General features: G+C 35.1%; 1 protein-coding gene across 1 annotated transcript in view; it reads right to left on the bottom strand.

The window, feature by feature from the left end:
- Positions 1-2,366: 2,366 nt before the first annotated feature.
- Positions 2,367-26,292, bottom strand: part of LOC113111022 (succinate--CoA ligase [GDP-forming] subunit beta, mitochondrial-like) — a 44,789-nt gene continuing 20,863 nt past the window's right edge. Inside the window, exons 3-6 of the mRNA XM_026275393.1 lie at positions 9,650-9,749; positions 6,333-6,423; positions 3,263-3,415; positions 2,367-2,502 (exon numbers count right to left, since the gene is read on the bottom strand). Coding sequence (XP_026131178.1) covers positions 2,395-2,502; positions 3,263-3,415; positions 6,333-6,423; positions 9,650-9,749 — 452 coding nt within the window. The 3' untranslated portion in view covers positions 2,367-2,394. The remainder of the gene's footprint in view (positions 2,503-3,262; positions 3,416-6,332; positions 6,424-9,649; positions 9,750-26,292) is intronic.

Here is a 26,292-nt window from a genome sequence, read left to right on the forward strand (position 1 = left end):
TTGGCTTTCTTAACTAAATTTTGCAGTGCCATCATATGTTAGTATTTGTAATAGTTTTGTAGATTCTGATATTTAATAATTTTGCAACACTTTTATGAAGATTATATAATGATTTATTCAGTACTTTGTAACACGTCTTACCGTTCCTGTAACAAATTCTAAATTTTAATAAAATGTGATTTTTCAAAATACATATTTGCTATATTTTCAGGTCTATTTCTTTGAACAACATTTTTTGAACAAATTACTTTTTTAAATCTGTGGTTTACTTATAGCGATGGACATGGTGGCTTTTATGCAATCAATCAACAACAATCAATCAATCAATTAATCTCTCTCTATCTCTCTCTCCCCCAAAATATAAAAAGTAAATGGTAAATGTTATTATTTGTAAAGCGTCAAATCTATTTATTTTTGTCATTCATTTCATTACTGAAGGTGGCATCTGGATCGGTTTACCACAGCTAAGGTTTGACGAGAGCTGAAGACAGGAAAGATAATCGACTGCTTATTGCTCTACACTTTGCTATATCATGTGCTTTCTGAAAGCATGTCATCCTAACAAATTCTACTTTCAAAAGCGCTTAAGAGCTCAAATGACATCTCCCTTTCCCGTAGCCAATGGAAGCGCTTTTGATAATGAGCGCATGCTGACAGAAAACATTGTAGCGCTGCTCTCATCAGCACGCAGAGGCGAGCGCCGGCTCTTTGTCATATCGCTGCACTTCAAAGTGCTGAAGCTGAGTTAACGCTATACTGCATCCCAAACATTCTAATTAGCATTGACTCAAATAGATGCTCGCAAAAGATGCACTGTGAAAGCATGACTTTAGAAGAGCCAAACTGACAAGCCAGACATTTAATAGTCATTTCCATAATGCCAAGCTTCTCCAGTGTCTGTACAGACAAAATCCTACATTTGTATACACAGATAAACAATGTTGAGAGATTCTATAAGTTAACATGATTTAATAATGGCATGAACTACTGCAGATCCCTTTAAACTGCTTTCATAACACTTACGAATCCTTTCATTAGATTCTTTTTAACAAGAACTGTCAAACAATTAATTGTGATTAATCACATCCAAAATAAAAGTTTATATTAAAATAATATGTGTGTTTACTGTATATATTTGTTATGAATAATATATAAATACACACAAATTAATGTGTATATTTAAGAAAAATGTAATGTCTATATATTAAATACATGTATATGTATATATATATATATATATATATATATATATATATATATATATATATATATACACACAAATGAAAATACAAATGATAATGAATATAACTATATACATTTATATATTTTCAAAATATATACTGTATGTGTTTGTATTTATATACAGCTAATAACTATAGCTAAAATTTGCACCACACATACATTATGTAAACAAAAACTTTAATAGTGATTCATCGTTTAATAGCACTATTTTAACATGTAATCATATTTTAACTTTCTGTAAAAAAGGTATAATAGTTGTCTTTTTGTAATACCTAGAATATAATTTTTGATACTTTAGTATTTCATAGTTTTGCAACACTTAATACAGTCATATTTCATAAATTTCATATTCTCGCAAAACCTTTGTAGATTAGGAAAAACAGTCTTTCATTAACGTTTTGTAGATTTCTCAGATATTTCATGTGTTTGTAATACTTCTGTATATTGTAATATTTTTTATGATTTCATAATGCTGTCACAAAAAAATCTAAATATTTCGACCTCCTGGAACAATTTAGTAGAGTTTGTAATGCTTTCATATTTCATACATTGGTAATACAAAAAATTTGTAATTCCTACTTTTGTAACACTTATAGAAGACTAGATAATGATTTATACAGTATTCATATTTTGACTTTCCGAATCATTTCCATAGATTTGCATGTTCTTAAATTCCCTCCTAAATTCCCAAATATATAAAGAGCAATGGGTAAATGTTAAGTGTCCATAAAAATGTGTACCCTCCATTTATAAATAAGAAAAAATGCACATTTTGTTAAAAAGAGGAAGCAGGAGTCACTCAGAGACCCTGTATGAGGCCTTGGTATAAATGTCATTAAATCTTACAGATTCAAACTTGTGCTTATCGTTTACGGTGAAGATAGTCACAGAAAATCTGCGACCGGTTTATAGGTGGCAGTTTATGTGAACGATGTACAAGCACGAACTGTTGACGACCGGTGATCTCTGCTGAGGCCTAAACGATACAAGAAATGTTTAATGACTGTATTGGCAGAGTCATCATGTCCATTACTCTCGCTTTGTCCATGAGGAAAAATGGAGACATAGAGGACGGTTGGGGGAGGTGATGTAAGTTGGGGGCCACTGTGCTTAACGACACCACTCTAATGGCAAAATCTCTTTGGCAGCGATTCAGTCCAAACCCATTACCTGTCTCTCCAACGGTCCTTTGAATCCCAAATTAGCTGCCATACGTAGTGCCTGGTCGTCTCGGACCCCCTCGCAAATATCTATGACTTCCTGAGGCAAGAGACGGGAGAGAGAAAGCAAGAGAAAAGCAACCATCAGCTAAAATTTGACACAAAGTGGATGATGTCTGTATTAAAATCAAGAGAGCTGCAACTAAGCGCTGGCATGCAGCCAGACTGAAACGAGGAAAAAAAAAACGAGAGCTGGAAAACAACGGCTTTGCAATTATAAGGCCATCTCGAAAAGATCACTCATATAACGAGATAGACACACGAGAGCGATAATGCATGAAACCAACATCAAAACACGTCTTAATATGAGTTTATCTGTAAAAGAAGTCCATCAAAGGGAAAAAAAACAGAATTGTGGTTCACTTTTAATGGTGGACAAGGCTACATTGTGAATATCTGTGTTTGCAATGTGTATTTCTTTTTTGAAAATGTATTGTAATGTGTTGAATATTATGTATTTATGATGCAGCGGGTCTCTAATCTAAGAACATTTCTCCCAAAATCTTAACCTACCTGTATATCAGAGACATTTATTATTGACATTAGCACAACTTTTAATATATGGCATTTCCATGCATTTTCCAGCTCAATTTAGCCATTCTTATAAGCTGACTTTTTAAACTGTACTAAAAAAAAATAAGTAAATACATACTTCTGCTTCTATATTTTGTTTGTAACAACTTATACATCTTATATTTATTGCTAGTTCATATCGAAACATAACAAAAAGAGACCCCTTTAACAGAAAATCACAAAGTAACTCACTCCTACACCTTTTCAATCAGAAACAACTGAGATACCTTGAAGATGAGCTCTGGCGTGGTGGCAGCCACTTCTTCTATGTCCACACCGCCCTGAGGACTGCCCACTATCACGGGTCCATTACAGGAACGGTCCATCAGGATGGCAAAATACGTTTCCCTGGAGATATCCAGAGCTTCAGCAACCATCACCTGCTCAGCACAAACACCAGGTGAGACGGGATTCATCATTACGTGTTATCTATTCATTATGGTGTATTAACAGACTTATTTCTGAAGCACAGGTTTACTGGCTGCAGGTCCTACAGCTACTTCTAAGACTGGATAATCAACCATCATGAAGCTCAATGAGACATGGCAAGTGGATAAAGACAGAACAACCAATAACTGGGCTGAAATAACAACTAATAAAAAGGTGATGGAAGAGAAGTCACACAAAAGAGGATGAGGGAAGGAACCAGGAAGAAAAGCAAGGGGAGACTAAGGTTTGGTGCCAGTGTTTGTGTACTTGACATGTTCCATAACACTCAATAGAGCCATAACAATCAACTGGATTGTGTAGGTTTGAATCTCGCCTGCAACATACCTCGATTCTATTTCTCTCCATTAGGTGTTAGTGTTCCATTTTCACTGACAAAAAAAAATGATACAAAGGCTACAAAACAAAACAAAACACACAAATAAGAAAAAAGAAAACAAAAATAAATATAAAAAAATAAAATAAAATAAAATAAAATAAATAAAACAAAACAAAAAAAACAAAACAAAACAAAAAATAAAGGCTAGGCCTATTTGTAAATTTTTAACATTCAATAACAGACTACTCTCCTCTCTTCAATGTAAACGAAAAACCTCAAAGCAAAATAAAACAAACAACACACACAAAAATAAGTCATAAATAAAATACCTCAAACAAAACACACAAACACAAATAAATCAATCAATACATAAAACAAAAACAATGAATATAAACACACACAAATACAATAAAATAAAAAGTAGGGGAGACCAGGTGTATCAGTAACATTTTTACATTCAATAACAGACTACTGTCCCCTCTTCACTGTTAAATAACACTCATGCATGCATACACACACACTCACAGATATATATGTACTACACACATGGATGGACGGATGGATAGAGCTATCAATTAGTAACAGTCTACATGAATCTGAAGTGTCATTCATATCTGTCATTCATGGTAACATTTAACCAACAAACTAGAAAATAAAATCATCATCAAAACTTATATTTTGGCAATTTTATATAAAATATATTTTTAGTTGAACATTTCACACCAAAAGGGGGAATCGCACTCAGGATGGAAAAGAATGCTACTGAACATGTGTTAAATAAGTGTCATCACTCTTGTTTAAGACTGAAGAAATGTAGAGTGTTTCAATTGCCCCGGTCTCACCTACACTCCAATCTCCAGCACCCGAGTCCATTCTTATCCCTTTCAGCTTGTGAAGAAAGCCAAACGTTTGCACCCCTGTTCATTCAATTTCCAGCATTGTCCTTCCATCTATTTTATCCTTTCCTCTATCTCCTCACTTCACAGTCTATTACAGCAGAAAAGAAAGAGAGAAGGCCAACGAGACAGACTGCGCTAACATAGTTGGGTAAAAAACGGCACATTAACGGCACACTGACAGCTCACAAGCAGCATTCCTCTCCGAGACTGACAACACAATTACATCCTTTTAACACCACTCATATTCAAACCCTCATCCATATTCAATCCCCTCTAGGGTTGAGGGCTATAAAGAGTACAAAATCAAATCTATTCAATACATATTTATGTATTTATTTCAACCGAACAGCCAACAGCCATTGACCTACATATAATTTTTACTTATAAAAAAAACAACAACAACAACAAAACAATTATTCATACACACGCTACCATTCTGAAGTTAGGAGGTGGTAAGATTTTATAATGTTTTTGAAGGATGGACTCTCATATGTTCACTTAGGATGCATTTATTTGCATACTGTTACACTGTACAGAAATATTATTTTTTTTACATTTATTTTAAATCGCAATTTGGTAAAGCTTAAGTTTTAGCATCATTCTATGTAAATTTTTCCACATGAACAATTTTTTGCTCATATATTATATGCATCATATATCCAGGTCAACATCTTCTGAAGGCTTAAAGGAGGACACGATTCCACAAAACATACTTTTCTTTTTTCCTCTCAATAAACCGATACTACTGTATATTCTGAATTCATGAGGAAAACCTCATTATACAATAACGCATCCATGTGCGAAGGAAACCAGAGGGCTCTTGAATAGCAAATGTGACACTCTCTCAAATGCAGCGTGAGAAGTTTGTGGGGAGATGCCACACGCTCGAGTTGGCATTTCTAAAGCATTTATTTATTTTCGCTTATATCCCACCACTGTTCCTCCTCACCACCTCCCTTTATGAAACCTTTATGAATATGCCCCCCCCCCAACCACCTCTCCCCGTAGCGGTTTCTCGAGCAGGAAAAAAATGACAAAAATCGGATGGCGTCATCTTGCAAAAAGTTTCGGGGCAGTCGCGTGAGGGGAAGCTGGCGGGAATAAAAGCGGATGATAATGTGGAGCTCTAGGCCGCATTTAAAGATGAGAGGACAAACACGAGCTAAGTGCAGGAAGCCATCATTACCTCCTGAGGGGGAGAGAGATAAACAGTGATAAACATACGGGGTGGATGTATGAGAATGGTGGTCTGTGTGGGAGTCAGACACAGAGAGAAGCACAGAAAGAGGGAGGAAAACCATAATTCGGCTTGTTAGTGACACATGGAAATGGCTGTTTACCAACATTCCCTGCACAATGAGGTCTGACTCACACGATGTATTCATCTCAATGACCTACGACACCTAACTCAGCTAACAGCAAAATAATATTTCTTAAAAAAAATGACAAAAGGAAAAAAAAAGCATTTTAAATGGTATTATACAGCTTTCTCCTGCAGCCAGGAAGATCGGGAGAATGGAGAGATAGAGAGAATGTAATTTCCAAGTGCGAAAGCGATTATTTATTCAAAGGAACGACATTAAAAAAAGAGAGATGATATGCCAGAGATAAACAAAGTGCTCTCTTTAATACCGTTTTCACTTTCACTCCTTCCTTAGGGGTCTGTTTGGTGGTCAGACTGAAGCCGAGCATCTTTCCGGCCAACTCTCCAACAACAGCAGGACTGAAAGAGAAACATATTTTTATGCTTTTCATTTATGGTGACTTTCAAATAACCAATTGCTTTACTAATATAGAAATTAATGTATGTCTCCCAAACTAAGATTCACTTAACAGTTGATCCAGTTGGATCATGATTTTTGTATAGAGTGTTTCTGCATTTTTTATTAATTATAGAATACTATTCATTTATACATCAAAACTCTGTTGTAAGTATGTATCTTTAATTACAGTAGCTTTAGTTGTCATATGAACAACTAACCTGTAACAAACTCACACAAACCTAAAATATACATCACAGTAAACAATCTCAGTTCATTTTAAATTGACTCGGCTCAGTGAGGCAGTCAGTTGTGAACTCAAAGGAATGAAAGAGGAATGATTTTAGTATACACTACATGACTTCATGCCTGATCTTTGCTCACTGACAGTTTTCTGGAGATCGCAGACACATAACTGATGATACGTGGTGTGAATTATCAAAGACAGGTATTGATGCCGGAGAAATATTCCCCAGGCTTAACATCTGAACGTGTCTGTGATGAGTTTTGACTGGAAACGACATCGGTGATGACATACAGCCAATGAGAGAGAACCATAGAAGATGGGAAATTTCAGGTGGAGGACTCGTAGTTTCACGAGTGTACCTTCATGATTTCTCGCGCATGCATTTTGTAAATGAAAAAATGTCAGGGATTCTTCCAAGGTAAATATTGTGCAATGTGACCCACAGTCACCGATCCATCCTGTAATGTGCAAACCACAGAAACTTCAAGATACCCAAAACAATCATTTAGTGTAATAGCGCAAGGGTTGCATAAATGAGTGAGTTTGTTTCTAATCGCTAACTCATGAACAAGCTTTACTGTTTTTGTGAATTCTTTTCGACCAGAAGTATCAATTCGTTGGAGTCATTTTTTTTTCCAGATCAGACAATGCGGCTCACGCTGTATATACTTTGTTGTGTACAGATAGGGCTGGGTGATAATATTATAGTTATTGCAATATAATTCTTTGATAAAATGATACCTTGAGTTTTATAAATGTGAAAAAAAAAGCGTTACGAAGAAGCACTACTCATTTGAACCACGCCACTAGGACCATTTATCGACTCAATTCAAAGTTTAAATGGCAGCGCAGCACGAGTTTACTAGAGCAGATGCGTTTACTTGCTGATAAGTAAATGCACTCGCTGTAAAATCCAGTGTGAAGCACTTGAATTTAGTGAACAACTCCCAAATGGCTCGATAATTTCAACTAATTTGAAGTCAGATGAAACAGCGCTGACAAACAGGAGAAACACTGTGTGCAACGATGAAGTCAGAAGACTTTTCAATCAAATCACCATCATTTACCATGAATTTACTGTAGTAACACTAACTGCACCATGGTATTATTGCAAAAATCTAGAATATTCATATAGAATTGTATTATATTATTAATGTAGACATGTATTAAAGGAGTAATGGAATATAGATATGTTTTGTGTATTTACACTGTACTAAGTGTACTGTACTAAGACTACTGTTTTTCATACAAATAACTAGAAACCATACAGTTGCATATTTAACATGGCATTGAGATGCTATATGTGTGCATTGGTAACATCGGTTATCATGATCTAAATGATGTTTTGGGAGTCCCCTACAACAGGTCGACATGCATGCAAGGTAAAATTTTCATTGTCTTAAAATATGCATTTATTTTTACCTTTTTTACTCAATGACTCTCAAACAATTCATTTTTCCAAACCCCTCATTTGCATGACTGTATTCTGCTGTGATTGGTCTGATTGGTCGAATAATGACTAATAAAGTGAACAACTAGGTGGCAGAAAATAAATGAGCATTTTAATTCAGGCCATTGCAAAAAAACCAACAAGTTGCTGGGCAATATGCTAATGTTTCATGTTGACGTCAACATGAAACAGCTTGGGATTAATTTTAAAAATAACTAACGTCAATGATTCCGTGTCAACTCTTTCTTTTTAGAGGCAATAACTTTATACACGGTGCACTTTCAGATTTAAAACTTTTCAGTTATTTTTTCCTTCACTTAGAGCTGTGTTACACACTGAATGAAAGGTAATGATCAAAAATCCATAATAGGGGCATTTTAAGATAGTTATTTTGTTAAAGAAATAATGACTGGAAAAAGTGTAAAGAATTCAAAAATATGAAGTGTTTGTCATGTTCTGATCATAAAGAGTAGTTTAAAACCATAAATAATTGTTTGGTGTCTACAACTTTCACTTCGGAGCAAAGATTCTGCCTTTAAACTTAAAAGAAATAAAGATTTGAAATGTATCGTGATAATTAACGATATCAACTGATATGAACATTTTTATCATGATATTTGTTTTGGCAACATCACCCAGCCCTATGTGCAAGAAACACTGATACAAGATGATACAGTACCTGATCAAACCGCGTGTGGACACAAGTTTTCCCAGACTATTGTGTATTTTTCACAACATGATTATTTTATTCATTTAATGCATGTGTGCTATAAAGAGCTGTGGAGCTAATACTAGTAATGCATGTTTAAATTGGGCAAATTTACTGATCACTTATTCCTCTCTCTCTCCCTTCCTCTATCTTACAAATAACAAGGCTGCAGGCAAATAACAACAAAAAATAAGTTTTAGTTTAAGAAACACATACTAGCAAACTCTCAGTATTCTCTGGCCGATTCTCTTCATCCCAAATGCCAAAGTACACTACGTGACAGTGATACAAGACGCAGGCATTCAGTCATAAATCAGCCCCTACTTGAGGAAAACTCGTGGGTTTTCTGCTAAAGTTTTCAGAGATTGCTATATTTGAGTATTATAACTATATATAGTTTCTGTAACACTTATAATTTGTTCATCTAATCCACCTTCAATACCACGACTGAAGTGCCCTTGAGTATAAATGGCTGCTCCGGGTGTATGTGTGTGTTCACGGTGTGTGTGTGGATGGGTTAAATGCAGAGCACGAATTCCAGGTATGGGTCAACGTAGTCAGCTGTATGTCACGTCACTTTCAATTTCACTTAAGGAATCCATCATTCCATATTACAAATGAGTTTTAAGGACATCACAAATGCTGAGGGGTAGCGAGATATTCTGCTCTATTTTCTTAGTGAGAAATACAAGGTGTCAATAATGACAGGGGTTTAAAGAGGAATGAAGGAACGGAAAACAGTCTCTATTCTTTCTCAGAAAATGGGTCTAGACAGGTACTCACTCTTTTGTTAAATGCACCCCTCCTTTCAGGCCGCTGTCGAACACTCCTTTGCCTCTTCCTCCCGCTAAAATCTGAGCTTTCAGGACAATCTCCTTCGCTTCTAAAGTGACAAAAAAATAAAAAATTAGTACCCCAAGACGCCAAGAAAAGAAGGTGCTCCAATGTAGCGCTTGGTGGGTGAGGCAGGTTCGAATCTGGCTTTAAGAGGCTCACACAGTACATAACCTCAACAAACACACAGATAAACAAGCCAGAGATCGGAAGAGGAGTTGGTGTTTTCAGCTGTAATTTGATTTTAAATATTACGCCGATCTCCACAGGCATGTTTCGTCGATGCGTCTTCCAAAGCGGTCGGCAATTTTGTCATTATTTCTTCCATCATGGAAACATCACTGAGATGGAAGCACAAGGCTGAGGAAATAATAGCTTGTCATGAGACACTGTGCTGAAACATTTGATCAATATTGGTGGTGTATGAATCATTTTATCCAATTTTGTGAAAAGGACCATATACTGCGACTGTAGACTGACTGACATTAAAAGAACGTCAGAAATTTTGCTTTATTACTCTACCAGGGTGTACAATTTATATACTGTATTCTCTATACTTGACATTTTTTTTACACACATTTTCCAAAAATCAAGCCAGAATAACTAACCGAAAAAAGTGCTGTTCCATATACCTAAAAAAATAAGAATAAAAATAAATCCTGAATATTTTTTTTTATTTCTAAAAACAAACAAATAACAGAATTAATTAATTAATAATTAAATACATTAAATTATGAGATTTTAATAATTTCAAAGTATCAAAAAAAAAATGAAAGAACGAAAGAAATAACTTTTTGTCTAGTTTCACCAATATTAACCCATAAGCACTCAGTTTGTTTAAATCATGTCTCATTTCCATGGCATCCAGCTTGACTTGGGGTTTGAACCACAACAATGAATTGGAACATGGAATAATGACTTCAAGTGATCATAAAAGTCTGAGAACTAAAAATGTATTCAAAGATGAACCGTAGTGTCCTGCAGGCATCTGGGAAATAAACAGGAAAGTCAGAAGTGACTGACAGGTGCTCTAAACCAGTTGAAGCACCTGGAAGACGAAAGAAGAGCGCTGTGATAAATTCACAAGATGATGAAGTACTCAGCTCCCTCATAAGTCATTCCTAAAGAGCCACGCCGCTCTTCATGACCCCCGGGGTGGACGTTAAGAGTTCTCACTCTTTAGGTGCTGATTAAGACTCGCTATCACCGCTGTGTCTCAACCAAACCACAACTCAGCCATTGACTGGAGCGCATGCATAATTTATCACTGCTACACAGAGCTGATAGCATTGATCATGTGTGCGACCGTAAGGGAGAAGAACACAGAAGCAGCAAAAACAGAGATACGGAAGCCGCTGGATCACTTCATCTAAATTAAGATAGATATAACAACTGAGGAGAGGCAGGCGAGGATGAAGATTTAGCAGAACACCTCTGTCCCGATAAGAGATCTGATAGTGTTACACAGGGAACTCCTCCACACCGGAATGTGATGAGCGCTACAGAGAGCCAGAGATGAGAGCGATATGGAATAAGTGAAAGAGATGGAAAAATTACAGACAGATTATCCACGAGTGTTTAGCAAAACAGAGTGAATAAATGATGACTGACTTTTCATTTTTAAATAAACTATCTCTTTTATTACCTGAAATGGTATGCATTGATGGTCTACTGTACGTGGAGAACAGCTTTACATTAAGCTTTCAGGCATGTACAGTAATAGGCTAGAAAAATGTAACGCAAAATGAAAAAAAAATAAAAGGAAATTATATAATTAGTTCACTGTATTTTAGACACGTGTGACTTTATGAACAGTCAAATAAATACATTGTTAGCAGGAAAATGCAGAAATCATAAACACCCCTGTGGATGTTGTGAATTTAGCTGCTAAGCTACTAGGCTAAGCTGTTAACTAGAGAAGCTCTTTTTTGGAGGTGAAATAGGAATTTTCATAAGCAATATTCATAAACACACACACACACACACACACAGTTTGTGTGAACAACAGATGTGCTTTAACAGAAGGGTTTATCCAGCCATTTTACATCATTTAATGGATTTTTGTGAGAAGACTTGAGATTAATAAACTAGCTCATTTAAATTCCCCCCATTACAACACCGTTATAGTTGCTAACATATTTTGTGAGAACAGTACAGCTTTTTCTGCTTATTTTATTTTAAATTATTTGATCAAAAATATAGTAAAAACAGTAATATTGTGAAGTGCATTTATGAACTGTTTTCTATTTGAATATATTTAAAAAGTAATTTACACCTTTGACAGAAAGCTACATTTTCAGCATCATCACCCCAGTCTTCAGTGTCAAAAAATCACTCTAATATGCTGATTTAGAGGTTGGTATTTATTATTATTATCTTAAAAATGGCTGTGTTGTTATATTATGTTAAAAACTGTTGTGCTGCTTGATATTTTTTTGTGGAAACAGTGAATTTTTTTCAGGATTCCTTAGTGAATAAAAAGTAAAGGATTTTCTTTAAATAGTAGGCTAACATTTACTGTCATTTTTAAATATTCATTTCTAATAGAAATATACATTTCTTTATATAAATAAATGAATAAAATGAATACTGAGTTGAGATTGTAAGTACTGTACAGTCCTCTATGTCTGCATGCATATCAATGAAATATATACATGTATATCATCATTATCTAATCAAGTACTGGATGGTATCCAGAATCTCAGTACATTACGTGCAATCCATCACTTCATGTCAATTATCTCTAATTAGCGAGTTCAGGAGTAATGCCCATGCCAAATGGTGTACTTTAACTCACAGCATCCTTATTTCTCATAGATTAATGATGTGAGCAGCAAATTAAAAAGTGGAGGAAGTACATGGCCCATGGCTTTATGGTTTTAAAATGAGTTTATATACATCATACAATTTATTTATTTATTTTTGCACCACAGTTCAACACTCATGCTGACAATTTAATTCAACCGTCACAAAGTGACACTTCAAATGCCTTCAAGAAAGAAAGCTGCCTTTTTGATTGTTTCACCTGAAGCTACACATCACGTTACATCTTAAGATGATATATGAAGTTAATGCAGACATTTGTCTCTCAAGGAACAGCCTGGAGCTCCAGGTGCGAGACCTACATTGTCTTCTCAAGATCAACAGACCACAAAAGCCTTAAAGGCAGGTTATTATTATTTGTTTCCACACAACAGTATTTATGTGCATTTTTTTGTGTATGCCTGATTTTGCTACTTTTGTGTACAATAGCATTTATATCAAAAGCTCTGTGAACGTTCTGTGGGCTGCGTGTCTGAGGCAGAGATGGGCAGAGTGATAACTAAGAGAAAACACATTTTGTCACCTATTTTTAGGAAAGTGTGGGTTGGTATATACTCACACTTTGTTGCAAAAATAAGACAGTTGGCAAAGTGTTCTGTATTGCAATGGCATTCTCATGTCTTAAAAAAAAACTAAACGGAGCTGTAAAATGTTTTTATCACATTATTTTTATTTTTAAGTTATTTGTTTTTGAACACACAATGTTTAACCGAATTAAGACCTTACGTGATATTTGTTATAATTTACTGTGCAACATTTATTTAATACAATAGAATAAAAGGGTTATTTATTAAATAGAAATTAATTAGTGAGGTTCATCAGGGAAACAGTGTAATTGCCTTGTCAATGTCATGTTCATGTTATTTTAGTATCATCGGGATACTATTATAGTTTTAATTCATATACTGAATCAGGTTTATTTTCAGAATATCTTTGTTTTTTAGTCATTTTGTTAGTTCTTGCCACACACACACACACACACACACACACACGTGTTTTAATTATTTTTCATTTCAGTTTTAATTACATTTTAGTTATTTCAGTACATAAATTAAACTCAGTTCAATTATTCTCTAGGCAAATAGCTGAAATGTATGGTTTCAGTTCTGCTTAGCTATAAGAACAATGTAATATCTAATCTCATTCAGATACACAACACAAAGTTTAAGATCTCAGAAAAAATGTTTACACTTTTTGTAATATTAAAGTTAAGATATTTTATCAAATAAAGAGAAATTAATGCTTTACGACTTATAGATGCCTTGTAACAATAATATATCTATATATTTAGTCCATATCCTTACTAGTCCACAGTTTATTAGAACATATTTAATTAAATATTTCATGAATCTTGTATCGTTACTAACATGTCATTGCGCCATACAGTACATCTAATGACATGAAAATACATTTTCTTGAAAGCCAGCATCATCTTTAAGTGTGCCAAATTATCAGAGGTCGACTTCACAAACAAAACGTCCAAGAGTGTGTTTGTTCAGTACACTGTTTGATTATCTCATTAATTAACTGAACTGAAGCTAAATTAACATACACTGTTAATTCAGGGTATAATTTGCATTACTGTCATTTCATAATTTGAGGGCAAAAAATGCCCAGGAGCAAGAGTTTAAAATAAACAAACTACTGCCTACTGAAGCTAATATTTTCTTGTCCTAACATACTATTAAGGAAAACAAAATTACATGTAGAAGCAAATATGTATGTACAGTTCACATGGCATGAGAAGTAACAGAAGTAACACAGACCCCCTCCCAGTTCCTCATTAATGAGTTCAAATGAACTTGAAGCTCGTGTACCAAAGACAGCAATCAGTAGTTCAGCGCTGGGATGCTGCTTCTGCTTCACTGTTTCTTATTTTCTGAGGCCCTAATGTCTCTATGGCTGTGGACATGACTGCAGGGTACAAGACACAGAGGTGTCCTGTTGTTTGATATTCAGCGAGAGCAATGGGGCTGTGGTAATGGGGTGTGGAGCAGGGTTCAGGGGAAACAGTGCGGTTTCAGACAGCCGAGAGAAAACAAGGGGAAGTCAAGATCCCTCATGTGTGTTTAAGGCCATAAAATGGGTCGAGAAAAAAAAAAACAAAAAAACATTCTAAACAGGAGGACTGAGTTGGGAGATGTACTGTTTACTGAAGATAATGTTTAACTATAGGGCAAATATAAGTAAATGAAACATCCCAAGATAATAGGGTCACAGGATCTGCCTTCTGTGTACATCACAGTCACTGCGATTACAGCAATTTACTGTATTAATTTTACACATGCAATGGGAAACATAATTAGCTCAGAAAAACCATCATCAAGAACATCAATATCACTATTTGGACAGAATTTGTTTTCTTAATGACGGTTTAAAAATCAAACCAACAACTATTATTTTGCCCCCAAAAAAGATTGCAAAAGGCTTTAAGTATACATATTTAGGGTTCACTAGATAGATAGATTAACTATTTATTTAACTTTGTATTTATGTTATGTGTTGAATTGCTGAAACAGCAAAGTGAGCACAACCCAACTACACAAAATGACACCCAAAATGAGAGAAAGCTGAACCCTACTGCCCACCTCGACCTGCCCCGCGTGAGCCCCTCTTCACACGGGATGCAGCGGTACCGAGGCAGCACCCATGCCACGGTCCCGCAGTGAGTGGATGTTACCACAAAAGCCCAAATGACGGCACACTTCAGCTTTGTACACCGAACCAGGAAAAGGGACAATTCTTTCATCCTCCATTACTAGCAGTGAATAGCGATAATAATAATGCTAGTATTTTCTGTTACTCTCACTGTCTTTCAGAGATGAAGACCATTTAGTGGTCGGGATGTAAACTCAAAAAGAAACAACTGCCATGAAATTTTTATTTTTTTTATTTTTTTGATATTCCGTTTTTGAGAATCAAATACAGTATCGCCAAACAAAATATTGGGATTCTCACGTGATAGATAGATAGATAGATAGATAGATAGATAGATAGATAGATAGATAGATAGATAGAAATTGTAATAATAATCACAATATAAAATGTTTACTGTATTGTTGTTCAAATAATAATAATACAGTTGAATGGAAACATGGAATGGAAACCTTGAGAGTCAGAATCGATTCCCAGGCCTACTTTAGAAACTACAAAAAACTTAAAGCAACATTTATTTATACCATAATGCATAAGTACTCTCTTTCTCCATCCTAATTTGTTGTTGGATGATAAACAGATCACAGCTCAGACTCGAGTGCTTGACCTGTGTGTGTCGTCGTGCTGCAGTGTTTTCCATCTCTAGACATCAGCATCTGCTCCTGCCTGCACAGGAACAATGATCTGGTGCTAACTCCTGTCTAATGATGCCTGTCTGCTTGGAAACAGAGCAGAGGTTGTACGAGAGGGCCACTTCTTCTGTCTCAAGTTTCATGTGTGTTATTTCAACTTCAGCTGTCACCACGTCACTGACAGCTGAGTTCTTGTTAAATTCATCCAGCTGCTCCTCATCACAATCCTTCATAATGATCTCCCACCTCCATTAGAGAGATGCAGCAAAGTAAAGAACCTGCCACAAAACCTTGCGTACCACCAGAACAGGCTGAAGAACAGGACAACTAGGTTACCTCAAGTCTCTTGAGGGTTTTCAAATTTTCAGATGATCACATTACAGAAAGTCACACAGTGCACAAGAAACTGAACACTTATGTGAATTTGTTTCATTTCACTATAGACTCATATACAGTAAATGTATCCGTAATTTGTCGTACACTAAATGGAAAATTAAGAAACCAAATTAAGAAAAACTTTGCTGTGCTCTTGCGCTGCAGCTAAAAAATCAAGCTTTTAAGATTAAAAAAAAACCCAGCATATTAAAGATTAATTTCCTGGAGTAAATACTAGGGCTTGGAAGGCTGCTAAGAAATACATATTAAGTTTAAGGTAATCTTAAGTTTTTAGGCTTTAAAGACTTAGCATGTGTCAGACATCTGTACAAGAATTAAAAGCACAGCACCACCATTACAGGGTAAAGGCTTAAAAAAATGAGAGAAATGTAAAAACATTTATTTAGTAGAGGACTAAAATTCTGTCAGTAAGACAGAGTTTAAAGGAAGTTACATTTAAATAAACATAAGTATATTTTTACCTAAATCTAAAGTTTAAGAAAAAAGGCTGAAATTACAAAAGAAATTCACCGTTGACTGATTTTGCAGAACATTTAGACTGATAACTTCCATGCCCATGATGCGGCATATTTGTCACAGGACGCGCGATAAGACAGTTGCGTCCGACAATATGTGAACAAGCTGTTTTAAAAAAAGGAATTTTTATATTTAACATTAGTTTATCAGTATGTTTGAAAATATATATTTTTCAATTTTTGGTAATTCCATATGCTCTCTCTTGCGCACCTGCGCGGTTTAAAACACTAAACAGTTATGCTATGATAAGAACAAAGAGTCTCTCTCTTGCTCCACCCATGCACGATAATAACGTGTCTCGTCTATCTCTCGGGCTGACGATATGATGATTTGAAAAATTACCATATAGCCCAACACTAGTGTGGAGTATATAAATATATATACAAAAAATATATTTAAAAAAATATGCTATAGGCTTTAATTACATCACAGCCATCAACTATGATGTGCTACTTACTAGTCATTGCTTTCTCATTCTAGACTGCATTTGATTGGATAAAAATCTGCATTGCAGGATGAGTCTTCAATTATTTTGGTCAGTTTTGGTCAGTAAGAAAAGACTAAATTGTATGCATATCGCATGTACAAAGCAGAAGAAAACAACTAAAGCCCTATTCGGATATAGTATATAGTTTTACAGGGGGTCGTTAGAGAAATCTGCGTTTCACAGACGTACTTGGTGATTTTAATCCCGTCCGAATCTGCCACGTCTGTGTTTTTCCTCACACAACCTCTGTGATAATTCCAGAGCAAATTACCTACCGTTTTTCAGCAAACTCAGTGATCCTCTGAGAAAACTAATCCTGTCCGAATGTGAATGTCTGTGATTGCCGGTGATATTTTATTTCACAACGCGTTTCCATGTGTGTTTTGGCCAACGTGAATTACCGCGCGGATGTTTGATATATTTGCTTAGCGGCAAATAAATAATAATAAAAAAAATAATACAAATAATAAAATCAAGAGCAAGATCCCGTAAACTGTTAATACCGGCTATTGTAATATCAGCATCAGGTAAGATTACTCACGTTCATTTATGTACTCAGTTACATAATGTTTTAATTACATTTAATAAAAAAAAAATTTAAAAAGGAAAACAAGTTAAACTAAAGGAACCACACATTAACATGGTTTTGCTATACTAGCCATTTAGTAATTATTGTGTAATAATATTAAGGCAATCATTCTGAATGAATGGAATGCACGCATACAGAGCGCGTGATCTCTGTGACGCCCAGATGCACAAATCAGACCCTCCCACCTCTGTAATAAACACGGAGATGTTAGTCCCGTCCGAATTGGTACATGAAAATCACAGACGTCAGGTGGTAAGAATCGAAACTCAAACGTAGTTTAGAAAACTAGTCCCGTCCGAATAGTGCTTAAGAATTTGCAGGAAAATCAATACAGTGCCGCTTTGCAAGCACTATAATTAATAGTTCAGAATAATTTGGATGAAAAGAACTTAACGGTTAAAGTTTCAGAAGAAACAGGAGCTATGGACCCATTAAAATTCCACCTTTTATCATATCCATTGGTCCACACAAATCCAGCAAGCACAGAATTGCAATTCTGCTTTCACAATTATCTCACACAGCCTCTAAAGAAAAATCTATATTTAGAATTCCAGACTCTATCTGTAAGCATTTTTTATACATTTTCAATATCTTCTCTCTTCTTATAGCCATCTCGTCCTCCATTCTCCGCATGTCTGCAACAACATCTGGCAGCGAGAACATTCTGCTGCTACAGGAAATGGCAAATCTGTTCACCATGCCCTTGAGAGCGGCACATTAACCTTACTTCAAATCTCACCCACCTACATCAGACATGGTGAATGGAAACACACCGGGTACGTGGCGTGCAAATAGTATTAAAGCTTTTCAGCATGCTTTTCTGTGAGGATAAGAGGTGAAATGAAATGAAAATTACACGTGACTTGATGTTGCATGGTGAAAATAATGAACTAGCATAAGAATGGTTGTTTTCCTCAGGGTTCCAGTTAGGCAATGATGGTAAGAACATTCCACACATCATCCATCTTTCGTGTATGACAGCATTGTGTGCTGAAATCCTGTCAGTCCTGATGCATTCTGGGAACTTATGCAGCGGTACAGCTTCATAGAATGATACCGCTGACTTGCCAAAATGTCAGCGACTTTGCTGAAGCTCATATTCACTCATATAACTTTAGCTGACTGACATTTTATTTCCAAAGTAGTTACCTCCAAAGCTTAGGTGATTTTTCACGTCTAGACGAACCAAACGGAAGCCTAATTAGTTTTTAGTACACTGCATAAACACCAACCGAACTAATTTAAGCACCAAAACTTTATAAAATCTTTGCCTTGAATGTAATGTTTTGAGTTAATTCTACAGATGATCAACTGCCAGTTTCACAAGCGCTAACAAGATACAGATTGGTTATACTCGGTTTGCTTGCATGGTAAACATCAATTTTGTGAGGGATTAATCCAAGAGAGATTGCACTGGCTCCAAAAAAGCATTTTTCAAGCTCACCAGAGGAGGCTGAAGTAATTAAGTGAGGAAAGTTTCCTCAGGGAAGCTGAGAGGCTTTCATTAGCCTTTCTGATTCATTGTCCAAGCACAATATCAAACAGAGGGGAAGAAGGGAGTGCAAGAGATTGCCGCCTTGCTTCTGAGGAAGGCAGGCTGGATGTGATTGAGTCCGAGCGAGTGTGTAAATTAGGGTGTGGTATCTGACCCCTGGCTGGCTCGCCGCTTTATTCCACTCGGGAACACTCCACAAGCTGTCAACATCCATGTTAATGTCAGTCAACATTGCTGTCTCGTCCCCAGTCTCTCTTCAGTTCCTTGTGAAAAGCAGAGCTACTGCTCAGATTTTACAGGCTCACGAAGTACGAGATATTGGCAAGAGACTGGGTGGATAACAGACACCCGGTCAAAACAAAATCAGAAAATTCAGCATCCAGAAGCACTATGGTAGACATTAAGAGTTATTTGGAAGGCTAGGGTGTAGAGATGGTTCATGATGGCTGACTAGTAATCCAACAACTGATATATATATCCAACAACTGATATATATATATATATATTAGTGCTGTCAAAATTAGCGCGTTAACGCATTCGATTAATTTGAAATATTTAACGCGTTAAAAAAAAATAACGCAATTAACGCGGTTGCAGTTTTTTTATCTCCAGTTGTGGCCTATGTGTGTTCAACGTGCACAGAAATATGGATAAGACCAAGGAAGGACTTTTAGACGGAAAGTTTCAGTATAAAACTCTGCCGGATTACTCTTCAGTCTGCCACAAGAAACATTACTCTTCATTCAGTCTGCCACAAGAAACAGCAACATTAAAATCATGAACTCAAATGTCATTGTTTAAAAAAAAAAAAAAAACAATGACTGTAACAGTGCGTAAATCAGACCTTTCTGTAACGCTAACGTTAATAAGCTTAAACGAAAATAATGAAATAATTGTGTAGCGGAGTATTTTTTGTACACAGTGCTGCGAACTGTCAATCACTCCTGTGCGCGTGCATCACTGTCCTCCTCGCAGCTGCAGCAACTTGCGCTCTCTCTCTTCATCAAGCTTTAAAACAAAAAGGGAACAAAAAGATCATATTGTCTTTGTGCATAGGCTATAGATTAATTAGATAAATGAATATCTAAATTTGTGCCTTGCCGTCTACGGTATTTTTTTAGAACTTAGAAAAAAGATGCTGCAGCCAATGAACAGCCAGCTGGGGCTGCAGGACGACTCAACCTCCGCAGACAGTTTTTAATGTTTATCAGACAATAAATACTCACGATTTTGCTTTAGTATAACTCACAACGAGTTTCACACACCTTCTCCAGCCACGTTGAGTTGCTGACACTTAACAGTGGGAAAAGCGACACATGCGCTATTCACTTGTATAACTTAAGGGTGAATTTGTAATGTAGTTTCTGCTCTGGGTGGGATGAATTAGGAAGCTTGCATTGTGAAGGGCGCTCTGAAAATCGGCAGTGCAGGTAAAAGATTAAAACCTTTATTAAAACAGATGTCCAAATGAGCGTACCGGTACGCTACAAGCACGTTCTGGGCGCACGGAGAGGTGGCGGTACGCTCAAGAGCTATATTTGGAAGTGGCGGTACTGAGTACTGGTGCGTACCGGCCCACTTAAAGCACTGGCAATGACTAGACAGCCCACTTAAAGCACTGGCAATGACTATACTTTGGAATTTTTTTGCAGTCCACTTAGAATTCAACATGGAAATCGTTTCTGTTTTTTTATTGGCATTGATTGTTTTGAAATTCAAATGGTACTTACATGCCCGTGTTTTTATTTCTGTAATAAATATGGCTTTCAAGCCAACAGTTAATTTGGAGGATATTGATGGTTTATTGCAGGTATGTTGTTTACATGAGAAAATCTGTGTTACAAGTTAAACATAAATTCCAATAAACAATCATATTTTGAATTTAAATAGTTTCTTTGTCTTGAGTTTACATTAATTATTTACATTTTACATTTACATATCCAAAAAGTTTCAGTCTTTTAATTGCGATTAATTGCGATTAATCGCGATTAATTTAAAAAAATTGTGCGATTAATTAGTTAATTTTTTTTAATCTATTGACAGCACTAATATATATATATATATATATATATATATATATATATATATATATATATATATATATATATATATATATATATATATATATATATATATAAGGTGGCAGTGTTAATTAGCATGCTAATTAAAGCACATATGCTACAAAGAAAGAAAGCCGGTTGACAAGCCAATTTTTATTTATTTTTTACTTAAAAAAAAAAAAAAAAAATCTCTATTAAACAATAACAAGAGTTTGATGCATGTTTGATAAAATGCATACAAACCAAAAGTGGAATGAAATAGAGCTACTCATTGGAACCGTGCCACATGGACCATTTATCCACTCATGAAAATGTGAAATGTGAAATGTTTGTCAGGTTCTGACCATAAAGAGTAGAACAAACCAAGAATTAACACTGCGCACCGGGGGCATGCTTCACACTTAAAGATATTTGATTTACATGCTCATTTGTAGTTACTTTAGGTTTATTATTATTATTATTATTATTATTATTATTATTATTATTATTATAACATTATATGTTCAAAACTACATTATTATTTTCATAATGTTTTATTATTATATTATTTTCAGATTTTTTAACATCTTGTTGCAACTTTTTACAAAAATCAAGATTAAATATATTTGGTCAAAACCAAATATTATAAAAGATTAAGTACTATGCAATGCTAAGTGTATTAAAGACAATATGGGATGATTAGATGGCAAGGCTGACCTAAAAGGCAAAAATATTTGCCCTCTCTCTTCAACATTACAAAATCTCAGACTCTAATACATAAAATAGACAAAGTTTTTGAATTAAAGTTTTGAAGTAAAGAATACTTTTCTAACTGAATAAAAAAATTATTGAATAAAAGAATTTGAAGACTACATTTTTAAGACTAGTCTACCAGTTTATGCAATATACTTTTGCAATATTTTGATAATAACTTTTGTGCTCAACAAAGAAAATAATAATAATAATAATTGCACAAGTTAATTCCAGTGTGTTTTGTCCGTATAAGAAAGGGCTGGTTTCCTGTTATCACACCTTTTAATTTCCCTTTTCACAGCAGTTGCACATGATCTCTACTTACACATTATAACATCATTTTTCAAAATACTTAAAAGATCATGATTTTACCTCAGCATCCAGATAACTGACAGAAAAATTAAACCTACAGCATACAGTCAGACAGAAAGGGAACGAAAAAAACTGCATTTCTTCTTCTAAATTTGGTGCTCAATGGACCACAGAATTCCTCTAATAAAACATGCAATTTAGAGTCCACATAACCAAAATAATGGTGTCGCACCTTCTGCTTGTAGAACGCTGGCAGCACTGTGAGGTCTGGAGGCGTGAGGTATGATAATGTGCCATGTGTAATATCAACGCAGCCGAGCCGTCAACAAAGCGAAATTACATTTTGATTTGTGAGCTCCCTCAAACGCAGCTTGTATTCCCTTTGTGTGTATTTGTACAATCATTTGAAAGGCATTTCTAACAGCCACTTCACAAATCATTTCTCCAATTACTATTCTTTATGATCCATATATGTTGAGCTTTCTGTATTATGGGAAGACTTTTTATTTCTTGGAAAATTGTGCAAAAAGTGGAAATATATGTAGCTGTATACAACAATCTAGTTGTGTTGCTGTTATTGAAAAGGTAGCATGCAAAAACTGGGCGCCCTTAGCACTGAATCTTTTTTAAAAAGGGGGAAAAAAACTACAAATCTCTTTTATCTCAGATCAGAGAAAACAACAAGACCAGCTGACCAACAGCTCTGTGCCAGAGACAACCTATCAAAGTGAATGACAATCAGAAAAATGTAAGGAAAAAGCTATCGTATGATAAAAAGAAACAAGAGGTAATCAACATGCAATTTTACCAATTTATCTATTATCATTAGGTTCAGCCCATACACATTATATTTATAGAATATATGTTATTATATTTACTTTACATACATTATATTTTGATTTGTAAAGTAATATGTTGCCCTGGACTACAAAACCAGTCATAAGGATATTTATTTTTTTAAAGATCTTAAATTAAGATGCATCATCTGAAAGCTGAAACAATAAGCTTTCCATTGATGTACAGTATGGTTTGTTAGGACATATTTGGCTGAGATACAATTATTTGAATATATATATATATAGTGGCAGAAATTGACAAAATTCTCTTGGGGGACTCTTGCTTGGAAAGGGGGAGGGGATGATAATTTTAGAGGACCTTTCAGGATGTATTTAATTATAAAACCCTTTACAATGTATAATCACATTTAACATTAATTCTTGGATATTAAGACTAGGGATGCTCATTTCGATTAATTTTAATTTAATTTTAATTTAATTTTAATCGATTATTAACCGTTAACTGATAAGATTATAATATTGAATTGGCATTAAATAAAAAATAAAAAAATTGACGCGTATCTGTGACCCTTTAAAAAAATACAAACAATTTTTTTTTCATCAAAGGGTTTATTTTAACGTGCAAAGTGCAAACAGCAGCATACAGAACAGAACAACAACAGAACCTGGATTCCGTTTAAATTTCCACGCACCTGCAGCATTTCTGACAGTGAGAGAAAAATAGAATAAAATAATACAAATTAAATACAAAATAGGCCTACACTAAATATATATATATATATTTAACTTAAATAATTAACAAATTAAGTTGACAAAAGGAAACACTGAATCCGTTTGAACGAAGCTTTCAAACCGGATTTTTTTCCCGTTAGATTAAGATTTTTCGTTAAATAAAAATAGCAGCCCTACCTCAAAACCTTGTCTAATTTTTATGTAAAAAAGCAACATATCAACGTGATGTGGGGTCAGTCTGGAGAGCAACCTGTTGACAGTTAGACCCGCGGCAGAAAACACCCTCTCCAATGGGACAGATACACAGGAATACACAGGTAACGTCTCGCTAGAGTGGCCAGTTTCGGGAAGCGCCTTTCATTTGTTTTCCACCAGTCAAGCGGATTAATATCCAGAGAAGGAGGATCGTCTCTCATGTAGATGTCAACATCTGCTTCTGGATAATCAGTGCGTTATCTCCTCAGATCGCCGTGCATCGCATCTTCTCCCTGATAACATGGCCCTTTATCACTCGAAGCTTGTGGGTGTTTGCTTCGTAAATGGTACTGCATCGTACTTGTGCTACTGCTGTATTTTAATACGGCGCCACATAAATTACAGGTAACTTCGTCGCCCTTTCTGTTAAAATAATCCCACACAGTGCTTCTTTTCGCTCGCTTCATTTTGCTTCCCTTGCTCAGAAAAAAAAAAAAATCTGCAGGCATGTGTCACGGGTGTGGTTGAGTGAGTTAATAAATAAGCTATATAGTAGCCTAGGCTATTCTATTTTCTAAACCATGCAGCAAACTAAACAAAAATAACCTAAAAAAAAAAAAAAAAAAACGTTTAAACCGTTTAACTGATAGTATTAATCGGTCAAAATTTTTACTTTCGGTTAACGGTTAAACGGTCAATATGAGCATCCCTAATTAAGACAGGCACCTCCAATTCTGGCCATATTAAAGATACATTGTGTGTGAATTTGCACATCATAAATGTAAGCATCATGAACCCTTGTGTTTAATAATAAAATAAAATAAAAAATTCAGTGAAATAAAATAATTCATTTAATTAAAAAATTAGAATGATTATTAATGGTCTACAATTGGCCTGTTTAGCTAAGCCCTCAAAATGCTTCTTATTTAGTGGTACAGTATTACATGATTTGTAGATAATTAATAGTTTATTTTATTTTATTTGTATTCTTTTTTTTATTAATAATGAACACAGTTTTTAAAAGGTAAATTTACATTCTTAAGGACTCTACGCCACTTACATTTTTTTTTTAGGGGCACTTGCGATCTGATCATAGACAGAAATCATTCTGAATCATTCATTCAATCAATTTGTTCAAATGGCTAATTCATTAGAAACGAAGCAAATGACTCTTTATATATGGGTCATTGAATTATTGACTCATTAGATTTGTTCGAGAACTCAGATTCATTCATAAACGAAACAGCGCTGTGTCTGTTCGGAACAGCTCAGCTGTGACTTTGGAACTATTATGTACACACACACACACACACATTTACATTTATATTTAGCAGACACTATTATTCAAAGCGACTTACAAATGAGGACAATGGAAGCAATCAAAAACAACAAAAGAGCAATGATATACAAGTGCTATAACAAGTGCTATATAGAAGTCTCACTTAGCTTAACGCAGTACACATGGCAAGGGCTTTTAAATAATATAATAAATAAAAACACAACTTTTTTTGTATCAAACAGAAATAAAATATTGGTGCATCCCTAAAAATTTTGGACAACATTTTGGACAGAACAAATATGTAAACACAAAGAGATATCTATTTAAAATCCTTTTTTTTCTCTCATTATACCTTGACACACACACACACACACACACACACACAGAGAGAGTCTTTATACCTCAAATATGGAGATATATCACATTATGGGATACTAGTCGGTTTCTAGTCAACACAAGCTGCGAGTGAAAAGGCTTTCGGAACGAGGGAAGACTCGGCAGATGGCGCGTATGTAGCAGAGTAGTGGGTCGGCGGAGAGACATATGGTGCGATGCCACTGATGAAGAGCCTGGAGAAGAGAAGTGTGAAAGCATCGATGCTCTGAGACCCTCTGAGATCCAAAGCTGCTGATCTCACCACAACTGGACACAATTAAATGTATTCATTTTTTTAAAATAATATTTAATCATTTATTTATAATAACTAATTTAACAATAAAAAGTGAATACTATTTACAGCTGTAAAATAATCCATATCCACTACTGAGAGGAACGTTTTATAACCTCATGTCTGCATGCAATAGTGTGCTGATAGAAAATGGAGCATAGGTGCAACAACCTTGAGCTTTCGTTTTATGATGTTAATAATTTCCATACTAAGATCAAAAGCAGT

Source organism: Carassius auratus, chromosome 11 (assembly GCF_003368295.1).
Source record: "Carassius auratus strain Wakin chromosome 11, ASM336829v1, whole genome shotgun sequence".
Classification (NCBI taxonomy): Eukaryota; Metazoa; Chordata; class Actinopteri; order Cypriniformes; family Cyprinidae; genus Carassius; species Carassius auratus.